The 11601-nt window shown below is 45.4% G+C and overlaps 1 protein-coding gene across 1 annotated transcript; it reads left to right on the forward strand.

Annotated features, from left to right (window-relative positions):
* The first annotated feature begins 3948 nt into the window (after window positions 1–3948).
* On the forward strand, window positions 3949–11576 carry LOC117470140 (sodium- and chloride-dependent GABA transporter 2-like). Its single transcript, XM_034114708.1, is given in 15 exon segments — window positions 3949–4418; window positions 4496–4630; window positions 5731–5871; window positions 6438–6525; window positions 6628–6760; window positions 6841–6975; window positions 7049–7152; window positions 7257–7381; window positions 8946–9058; window positions 9147–9185; window positions 9188–9286; window positions 10007–10109; window positions 10300–10400; window positions 10772–10942; window positions 11249–11576. Coding segments are annotated over 15 exon segments (1788 nt in total). The 5' UTR covers window positions 3949–4252; the 3' UTR covers window positions 11384–11576.
* The last annotated feature ends 25 nt before the right edge of the window (window positions 11577–11601 follow it).

Consider the following 11601-nt stretch of genomic DNA (forward strand, 5'->3'; position numbering starts at 1 on the left):
TCCTCCAGTTAACTGAGTGCTCTCGCTCAAAGTTAACTTGCTACAGCGCTAGTGAAGAGAGTGTCTTCACTCCCCTCTCACAGCTCACAATTAATTCCTGTACTATCCTCTAGTTAGCAGAGTGCTCTCGCTCAAAGCTAACTTGCTACAGCGCTAGTGAAGAGAGTGTCTTCACTCTCCTCTCACAGCTCACAATTAGTTCCTGTTCTATCCTCCAGTTAGCTGAGTGCTCTCGCTCAAAGCTAACTTGCTATAGGGCAAGTGAAGAGAGTGTCTTCGCTCCCCTTTTCACTGCACACAGTTGGTTCCTGTTCCATCCTCCAGTTAACTGAGTGCTCTCGCTCAAAGTTAACTTGCTACAGCGCTAGTGAAGAGAGTGAATCCGCTCCCCTCTCCCTGCACACAGTTGGATGCCCGTTCCAGCCTTCAGTTAGCAGAGTGCTCTCGCTTAGGCTAACTCGCTACGGCGCTAGTGGAGAGAGTATTCCGCTCTCCTCTCACGGCATAAACCCATTAACTGACTTCATTTTTTCTCACTCCAGTTAGCAGAGTGCTCACGCTCAAGCTAACTACTATTGTGCTCACTCCCCTCCACGGCATATTTGTTTCCTGGCCAGTTATTTACAGGCAGCTGAGTGCTCTAGCTATCGCTAGGTCTAACGGCTCTAACACCTGTATGGCTCCTCTTTAACCAGAGGATGGCCATGACCTTTGCCCCTCTTGTCTTGGCCTCGAGCATCTGAGGGAGGGCCTTTCGGAGGACCCGTGCATGAATTGCACCATCATGCCTCGTGCGGTAAGAGCTGCCGAGGTTGAACTACTGACTGAGGGTGGCCTTCCCCCCGCACAGTCGACTCCAGCCCAACCTACCCATCCTAGGCGTTGGGCCGCAGAGGCTGCGGGTGCACCGCCCAAGAAGAGGACTAAGCCTGATAGGCTGTCCTCCAGGGTGGACCTACTCACTACTGAGCTAGCCCAGATGAGGTCACTCCTCTTGGCTCTCCATTCCCGAAACAGCGCCTGCCAGTGCGTTCTTTAGGCGCACTCCGGCACCCGCCACCCGCACTGTTCCTCCCTCTTGTGAGTATCTGAGGGAGTTACATGCATGCTGGAGGGACACTAAGGCTCTTTACAGTCTTACGTCCGATGGCCGAGCCTTGGTAGCCATGCAGGATGCGGCAAGAGTTGGCCTTGACCACACGCCGGCTGTTGAGCCTACCATTGCTTCCCTCATAGTTTCCCCTGACGAAGCCCTGAGGTCGGAGGCCAGGTGCCCTCGACTCCAATGTCGGGTCACTGATGACCTGCTCACTAAGGTTTACGATGCAGCGGCGCGCATGGGCCGTGTAGGCACCTCATGCTCGCCCTCTCAGCTTCCCTGCAGCAGGATGCTCTTAGCGCTTCCTTAAATCAAGGGTACAAGCTTCAGTTCCGACGCTGGCCCCAGTCTTCAGCCGGGTCAAAATGACCACCATAAGCGACCCGGCAAAATAAATCGCCCTAAACCAGGAGCTGTCAGTCCTCCTTGCCAAGGGTGCAATCGAGCCTGTGGACCCCATCTCACAGCCCGGGCTTCTACGCGACCTACTTCCTTGTAAGGAAGAAAGGCGGTGGACTTCGCCCAATCCTCGATCTGAGGAGACTCAACAAGTTCCTAAGGATTTTACCTTTCCATGTGCTGAGCACAGCGGACGTTCTTCGTACCGTGGCCAGGGGGGAATGGTTCACGTCCGTCGACTTGAAGGACGCTTATTGTCATGTGCCTATTGTGCCTCATCACAGGCAGTTTCTTCGCTTTGCCTTCAGAGGTCGTCATTTCCAGTTCAGGGTGCTCCCATTTGGACTCTCCCTCTCTTGGACGACTGGTTAATCTGTGCACCATCCCGGTTACAGACGATCCAGGACACGGCTCTCCTTCTCTCTCATGTCGCCCGGCTAGGCCTCAAGGTGAACATGGAGAGGAGTTGTCGGAACCCCTCTCAGAGCCTAACCTTCATTGGGGTGGCTCTGGACACAGTCACTCAACCAGCAAAAACAGTGTTCTCGCCCCCACTCCTGGTAGACGTGATGCTTTATTCTAGCAGCAGCCGACTGGATAAACCGTCCTGCTAAAACTTCTTGTTTTTTCCAGCTAGGTGAAGGCAGTGCTCTCGCTCCCGCTCCCTCTGCTGGTAACATGGGTGTAGTTACATCCCTTTTGTGTTCGGCGAGTAGGAGCGTTGCTCTACTCTTTCCGTTCAGCAGGTAGCTGGTGAAGGCTGTGTTGTCGCACCCCACTCCCGCCTACGCTGCATCTGGCATTCGTTATTAACTCAACCAGTGAGGGCGGTGTTCTCGCCCCCACTCCTGATAGACGCGCTGCTTCATTCTAGCAGCAGCTGCCTGGCTAGGCTGTCCTGTTAAACTTCCTTGTTTAACCCAGCTAGGTGCGGACCTGTCCATCTGCTGCACAGACTCTGCTGTGGGACGCCTTGGCGTCTCCCCAACAGGAAGGACCTCTTGTCTCAGTTGGAGGGTCGGATGTGGCACCCCGACCCCTGCCACCTCCAGCTGTGGGTCTGGCCACTGGGCCCGACCCACTGCTGAGCGACTGCATAGAGTCTGTCAGGAAGACTATTCTCAAATGCTAGGGACAACCTACTCGTAGGCAGTACGAAAACAGGTGGAAACTGTTTTTTGACTGGTGCCAAGGGCGAAATGAGGACCCAGCATATTGCTCGGTACCTACGACCCTTGAGTTCCTTCAGTCCCTCCTGGACGACGGCCGGTGTCCCGCTACCGTCAGGGTGTATGTGGCTGCTATATCAGCTCAACACGCAAGGGCTGACAACAGCACAGTGGGGAGCCATAGGCTGGTATCCCTCTTTTTAAAGGGGAGCTCTGAGGCTTCGCCCCCCGAATTTCCCAAGGGCCCCTACATGGGACCTGCCCTTGGTGCTGGATGCCCTATGCTTGCCTCCTGTTGAACCTTTGTTACAGGCAGAACTGAAGTGGCTCTCAGCTAAGACTGCTTTCCCTCTTGCCATCACCTCAGCAAAACGTGTAAGCGAGCTTCAGGCCTTGTCTGTGAACAGCTCGTGTCTGAGGTGGAACTCAGATGGCTCAGGTGTCACCTTATGGCCGAACACAGCGTTCCTCCCTAAGGTGCTGGCACGCTCTCATTTTAATCAGCCTATCCAGCTGGCACGGTTTGACCCCCCATCAGGAGAGGGGGAAGAGAGGTCGAGACTCCTATGCCCGGTGCGGGCCCTTAGAGCTTATGTCCAGACTACCGCTGACATGCGTCAGTCTGAGCAGCTCTTTGTGTGTTACGGTGGTCCTAGAAGGGGCTGTGCGCTCTCAAAACAGCGCTTGTCCCACTGGATCGTGGACGTCATTGCCCAGGCATACAAGGCGAATGACCGTCCCTTGCCACCTAGAGTAAAGTGCCACTCTACCAGGAGTGTCTCCACATCATGGGCGACCTGGAGAGGTGTGCCCCTGGAGGACATATGTGCTGCGGCCACATGGGCATCTCCGAGCACATTCGCCAGATATTACAGGGTGAATGTTGCCGCCCCTCACCCGCTGGGTGTGGTCCTCCTGCAGAGTCCGTCTAGGCCATCCTTATAGGTGAGTATTCAGACTTCCTCGTGACTCTGTTGATATAGGTCATCCAGTGCTAAAGCACCGCCTCTGGCGGTCAGTAAGTATGAAATAGAACGATAGTTACGTATGTAACTACGGTTCTATGAATACTGGATGACCGCCAGAGTTCTTGGTCACTCGGAATTTCGTGTTTCTGCGAGAAGATTCCAAAGGACTGAGCCCGTTGACAGCACCGGAACTTATACCTTCCGGTGTCATACGGGGTCACACGTGACTTTGTTGATATAAATATTCGACCTACGCATGCGCGAGACAGAAGATATCCAGTGCTAAAGCACCGCCTCTGGCGGTCATCCAGTATTCATAGAACCGTAGTTACATACGTAACTATCGTTTTCCCTTCCTACAGAATCCTTCAGAAACGCGACGCATCTGGAAAAAACTTGAGGTATCATTTATGAACATTACTTCTCTATGTAAATAGTTGTTTGTTTAGAGATTGAAAATCTTTCTCAGCCTTGAGTGAATCCACATTTCTCCTGAGAACTGATTAACCTCTCAGGCAGTTGCTCATTACATGATACAGAATCTGTTGTGAATATAAAGGCAGAGAGGACCTGGACACAAGGGAATGGGACGATTGGGTTCAGACTGAGCTTTCACAATGACTTTGGATATGACGAATAAAAAGATTTCAACAAAAAACAAGCAAGTGGAGGAGAGAGGACACTGGGGCAGTAAGGTGGAGTTTCTCCTGGCTGTGGCGGGAAATATTGTCGGCCTGGGCAACGTGTGGAGGTTTCCCTACCTCTGCTACAAAAATGGAGGAGGTAAGCAAATACGAGGCTAACTACTTGTAACTATAATCTGTAGTACAGGCGAACTGTTGTATACTTTGCACATTTAGGTGCCTTCCTGGTGCCATATCTGGTTTTTGTGGTGACCTGTGGAGTTCCCCTGTTTCTGCTGGAGACCACTATAGGCCAGTACACCCAGGAGGGGGCCATCACCTGCTGGAGGAAGTTGTGCCCACTGGCAGAAGGTATGCTATTTGGGACTTTTTTGTAGATTAAATATTCACTGAAAAAAGTGGAAGAAGTAGCTGGTACTTTTGCTGTTTTATTTTGGTAGTCACACAAAGGAGGGTTCAAACACAACTTAAAAGACCAATTTTCCCTCAGAGCTCCGTAGACAAACATTGACCACCTTTCAGTATGTCCTCTGTGAAAAATATTAATATTTAAACGAGAGGTGGGAAATCTTTTAGTTCTGTTGCTGAATGTTTATTTCATTGAAAATAGTTAGTGATTTTTGTTGGTCCTAAGCTAGCTGTGTAAAATCTTAGGAATTGCCAAGAGTTATGTAACTTAAAGGGGACCTATCATGCAAAATGCACTTTTGTACGTCTGTTATACATGAATATGTGTCCCCGGTGTTCCAGGGAACTCACCAAGTGTCAGAAAACACAACCCTCTCTATTTTCCTCCATACCCAAATCTCTAAAAAAGGGGCTGCAACGGATCTGATAAAAACTGATCCAGATTTGAACACTGTCCTGACGTCAGGACAGTGGCGCTACGGCTATTGGGCCAACTCCACCAATCAGGAGGAGACAGCCACGGCCATTGCCGTTCGAAAGCGCTGGAGACGCTGTAGTACATATGCCAGGCCTGTAGATGGTGCTGTTCTCACTGAATCTGCCCTTGCAAAAACAGAGCTAAAAAATGTCAAATTGAGCAAAATGAGGCATGGCTAAAATGCATGATCTGTTTGGTATTTTGAAGAAAAAAAAAGTATAAATATGCCTTATATAGGTATGGTCCTACACTATATTATTCAAATATAGCATGATAGGTCCACTTTAAGTCACCATTGTTTAGAGCTGAGGACTACCACCTGCACTTTTTGCATTGTAACAGTGTAGATTAATACAATAAATAAAATAAAATATATCTATTTATATACAGTTTAAGATACATTTATTTTAGATTGAGTAAGCAGTTGAAGAAGTAGGCTGTATTTTGTCAGGCTCCCGTTACGCTGACCGTTCACCGCTTTAGGAAATTATTAAACGGAGGTTGACGGGTTTTTCATATTGTTAGTCTATAACAGAATCTATAACTGCAAAATGTGAGCTTGCAGGTATTGGCTATGGAGGGCAGGTGATCCTCCTCTACACCTGCATGACCTACATCCTCATTCTGTCCTGGGCTCTGCTCTACCTGGTGTTCTCCTTCAGCTCACAGCTGCCCTGGGCCAGCTGCGACAACTACTGGAACACAGGTGAAAAGGATTGTGATACTTAGATACAAAATAATCTAATCTAAGATAAACTTGTGTTACAGAGTACTAACATATCTGCTGTGTACTGATGTTATCTTCGAACATGTCGTACTTTTTCACATTATCTCAAGACACTTCCAGTGATTTAGAAGTGCTATTTTGTGAAGTAGAGCGTTAAGTTTCAGAAACAATTAGTCCTACATTTCCGATAATGCAACTAGATGGCGTCGTCCATTAGCCCCTTCCTGTCTTGTTTTCCATTTAAAGAGGCCCCATCATGCTTTTGGGTTTTTTCCAATCAGACGGTGAAAAGAGGTGCATGCAGCGTATGAGAAAAATAAAGATCTTATTGAACATTAAAGCTAGTAAACATGTCACAATAAAGGCACAAAATAAAATCCTGATACCAGAAAATCAGCATAGGGCCCCTTTAAACTCCACACCAGAATGGAGGCTCTGGTTAAAAAAAAATGGAGACTTCCGTAACCTCATCCTAGAGCCACAGAGACACTTATACATCTGCCTTGAGAATATAATCTTAATTTCCTTTCTTACTATCTTTTCAGATAACTGTGTTGATCTTTCCACAAAAAATGAAACCTTTCAATGGACCAACCGGACCAACACATCCTCTGCTGCCACAGAGTTCTGGGAGTATGTATATGAACAAGCTAAGCCTCAAGGTTCAATCAAGTGCCAACATTTTTCCATCAAAACTCTCAATAAAACATTGTGTCTATCTTTGTATCCTTCTAGACGACGGGTGCTGGCTATCTCAGGGGGTATTGAGCAGATAGGCAGCATCAGGTGGGAGATGCTGTTGTGCGTAATTATAATGTGGGTCACATGCTACTTCTGTATCTGGAAAGGGGTCAGGTCTACAGGAAAGGTATTTATATACAACCTAATACTATAGTAAAAGTATATGCTATATATTTGAATGCCTCAAATGTTGATATTTTTCTCCAGGTGGTTTATTTCACTGCTACCTTCCCCTATGTGATGTTGGTCATTCTTTTGATCCGCGGACTCTCTCTTCCTGGGGCTAAACAAGGAATACTTTTCTACCTTTTGCCCGAACCCTCACGACTCGCAGACCCTCAGGTAGGAGATGCATGATATGGTAACAGTGCAGAGTTCATGGATACATTTACCCACTGTTACGTTGCTGGAGCAGGTCTGGATGGAGGCTGGGGCTCAGATCTTCTTCTCATACAGCGTGGGGGTTGGCACCTTAACTGTGCTAGGCAGCTACAACAAATACAACAACAACTGCTATAAGTTAGTATTTGTCAATGTGTGACTGAGCTTGATGCTCTGATATCAACTTTTCTGACTGATGAAGAAATTATCAATTTGAATTCATGTGTTTTTGTGTTTTGCAGAGACTGTCTGTTGCTGTGTCTGCTAAACAGTGGAACCAGTATAGTAGCTGGGTTTGCAGTCTTCTCTGTGCTGGGGTTCATGGCTCATGAGCAAGGCGTTCCCATTGCAGAAGTGGCCGAGTCAGGTAAGGCAAGCCAATAGAGATACTAAGAAAATGCAACCTCGTCTTTCTACACCTTGTTGCAGCCTAGGTTGAAGCAACCATTTTGTAACCACATCATTGTCATAGCAGTAGGTGATGCACATCTCCTAAACTCCCAAGAAAGGCTAGCTAGAGCACGACCATGGTGGAAAGTAACATACATATACTATAATCTAATGACAAATTAAGTATCACAATAATGATCAAGTCTCTGTCCCAATGTTTAAAGCAATTGCATTTAGAGTCAACTGTGTGTCTATGGTGACATTCCTGGGAAAATCATGAGCAGCACGCACTGTCTGTATCTCTGAGGAGGGAGGTCTAAAAACACACAGTTACCGCTTATCAATCAACATAGAGCCAATGGATTTAAAGGGTTTATTTGTCATATACACAATAGTAATAGTATTTTTGGCAATATAAAGCTCAAGTATCAGGCTCCTCCAACAAAACGTAAAATAGAGCAATACGTTTGGCCTCAGATGCCACCTAAATGAGCCCTTAATCACTATTCAAATGTTCATTACAAAAAAAATCAAAGAGGAGAGAAATCCAATCACAAACTGCATGAGAATTTAGTTTTAGAATATCAGAAAGTCAATATAAAGTATCTGGGGACATTTCACTGCCGAACGAGTACTTTTACTTTTTTACTTGTCAACTACTATATTGGTAAGAGGAGTTTTCCTGGTAAGGGAGTATTTTTTGAGTACTTTTACTAAATTAAAAGTCCTGAACATGCCTTCCACCTCAAGTCCATAATAAATTAAACATTTGCTGACATCTTCAGGGCAACCATAGACATGACACTAACAATCAGCCCAAAGCCGTTGAGTGTTCATGGCACCTTATACACACATTCATTGTCACTCACTGGGGTAAGGGTCAGGCTCTGAATGAGCTCATGTTGCTCTACTCACATGTCCCTTCTCTTCCCAGCCCAAATATTTACAGTACAAACAAAAAATCTGACTGCGTCAACATCAGTAGCTTATCGCATTTTGTCCGCTGTAGCTTGAAGTAGTCAATGGCTGTACTTCCTTTAAACCCCTTCATGATTCCCTGTTATTTTCCCAGGTCCGTCCATTTAGAGATCAAGGAAGTTGTTTTTTAATGTGTTACTTAAATCATGACTTTTCCACTGCACAGCCACCTGTGTTTATACAACTTTGTAATGGCTCCTTTTTTCTTTTTCTTCATTCCTACATTCCACTCTTCCTCCTCGTTAAAAACACATAAATGATCACGACAATAAAGCAGTCACCTTGGCCTTATCATTTTCAAAGATTATTTTCCACGCAATCTACATTCAGTCTGTACTGAAACACACATGTAAAGAGATTTACTCTGTTGTACTTCTTCTATACCCCTTCCTGATTTCCAGTAACGCCCCCAGTTCCCTCCAGGACGCTGTTATTCATTTGTTACTCGAATAATGAAAATCCACTTGCCATTGGATGCACTTTTGCTTTACAAAGTTATAATGCTGAATCGGTTGAGCAACAAAGGCAGATAATAGCCAGTGACGAGTCTTGTTGTGTTCCAGGTCCCGGCTTGGCGTTCATTGCGTACCCTCAGGCTGTAGCCATGATGCCTCTGCCCCAACTGTGGTCCATCTGTTTCTTTGTCATGCTCCTCCTCCTGGGTCTGGACACACAAGTGAGATGGCCTCTTCATGAACGCTTTGAGGAAGAACACGTTCACATATTGAGATGTACCTATTCTGTCTCGTGTTTTCTCCCTTCAGTTTGTTACAATGGAGGTGGTGATGACGTCCATCATGGACACATGTTTCCCTCAGTGATGCGCAGGGCAGGCCGGCGGGAACGCTTCCTCCTCCTCTTCTGCCTCACATGCTTCTTCTGTCAGCTCGTCATGATCACTGAGGTCAGGGTTTAGTGTTATATACATACATTAAATATTTACCAATCCACTATGGCAGAATATTGCTGCCAAATACGATTTGTATACTATCTTTTCATTTTATTGTCACAAGATGCTTTCATTTGAATGAATACAACATTTATATTTTAGGCTTCCATGCACCTGATTTTGTCATAATAAGTCAAATGAACAAACCTATGTTAAAGGGGACCTATCATGCAAAATGCACTTTTGTACGTCTTTTATACATGAATATGTGTCCCCGGTGTTCCAGGGAACTCACCAAGTGTCAGAAAACACAACCCTCTCTATTTTCCTCCATACCCAAATCTCTAAAAAAGGGGCTGCAACGGATCTGATAAAAACTGATCTAGATTTGAACACTGTCCTGACGTCAGGACGGTGGCGCTACGGCTATTGGGCCAACTCCACCAATCAGGAGGAGACAGCCACGGCCATTGCCGTTCGGAAGCGCTGGAGACGCTGTAGTACATATGCCAGGCCTGTAGATGGTGCTGTTCTCACTGAATCTGCCCTTGCTAAAACAGATCTAAAAAATGTCAAATTGAGCAAAATGAGGCATGGCTAAAATGTATGATCTGTTTGGTATTTTGAAAAAAAAAAAGTATAAATATGCCTTATATAGGTATGGTCCTACACTATATTATTCAAATATAGCATCATAGGTCCACTTTAAGTAAATATCTTTACTGTTGTTTCCAGGGAGGAATGTATGTGTTCCAGATGTTTGACTACTACGCTTGTAATGGCGCCTGCATCCTCTTCCTGTGTGTTTTTGAAACCCTGGCACTGGCATGGGTATTTGGTAGGTATTCTGTTTCAATTGGCACTGCAGGTATTTATGCTTGACCTATACAGTTGGGAAACTCGAGAGATCAAACGAGATCAAATGTAAAGCAGCAGAGGCAGAAACTACAACCTAAATGACATCAAATAATCCACACACATCTAACCTGATCCACTAATCATATCCTCTTAAATCTTCTTCTATAAAGGGGCTGATCGGTTGTATGGCATCATAAAGGACATGACAGGCATGCAAGCCAACCCGTTCTTTAAATTCTGCTGGCTCTACCTCACACCGCTGGTCTCACTGGTGAGTCACTTTCAATGCTGTACATACAGTATGAATAATGTATTTTCACACAGCCTTGGTCTATTCTCTAGTCTAGTGCACAGAGGCTGACGAAGTGCTCAGATCATTACAGTTTAGAAATACTCTTTTTAAACTACAAGTCATGCATTCAAAGTGATCCGTCAGTGGTAAAAAATAAAGAAGTATAAAGAACAAATGATACATTTACTAAAAGAAAGCACCAGTAGATTCAATGGAAATACTGAAGTATAGTAGAAGTACCTCAGAATTGTACTTCAGTCAATAGTTACTGTCCAACAGTGCATGTACACCTGAATATGTCCCAGCATGTTATTGTAGCCTTTGTTTTTTTTTCTCTCCTTTTTTCTCAGGGCACTTTCATTTTTTCTCTAGTGGAGTACCAGCCTCTGACCTTTAACCGCTGGTACGTGTACCCTACCTGGGCCAACGTGCTGGGCTGGGTCCTCGCCCTCTCCTCCATCCTGCTCGTGCCGGGGTGGGCGCTGTTTAAACTAGCAACGGGGACTGGGAGCCTCAGTCAGGTGGGAAAACTGTATAAATGATAACAATTCAAGAATAATCACTATGTCTTATATTGGATATATTCATTATGGGCCAATTACAAGCAAAATAACCGATAACTCACGTCTCGGATCTCATTTATTAAATAGGTTTCAGTTTCAGGATTATTGTGTTTTTCATTATTATGATTAATTTAGAGTAAAGGCCTTTTAGAAGTGTGACATGTTGAGGTCTATAAATCAAAGTATAATCCCGATTTATATAACAATATAGATAGAATTTTAAAAGTCTCAAAGTATTTCTGACTTTTTCTCCCATTTTCTTAGCGTTTCCATCATTTGTGCCAACCTGATCCTGACTTCACCGTGAACCAGAAGAGAGAAACTGAGTTGCAGCCCAGCAAAGGGGAAGACCTGCAACAGATCACTACTACGTTTATACCAAACACAGAATCACCCTGAACTCTTCTTCAACTGCATTTAAGTGTCCTCAAACTAAGATTGGGTACAGAGCGGCTGGGCTTTAGTCTAAAATCCTGGTTGTTGAAAGGTTATCAAAGTGTTGTTGAATGGTTATCAAAGTGTTTATAAATGGTTGTCAAAGCAGTGCTGTAAGGGTGTAATTCCGAATGAAACATAACAGACACTGTTTTTCACATACATAAAATATGTGTTAATGA

This window comes from Trematomus bernacchii, unplaced genomic scaffold, assembly GCF_902827165.1.
Source record: "Trematomus bernacchii unplaced genomic scaffold, fTreBer1.1, whole genome shotgun sequence".
Taxonomy (NCBI): Eukaryota; Metazoa; Chordata; class Actinopteri; order Perciformes; family Nototheniidae; genus Trematomus; species Trematomus bernacchii.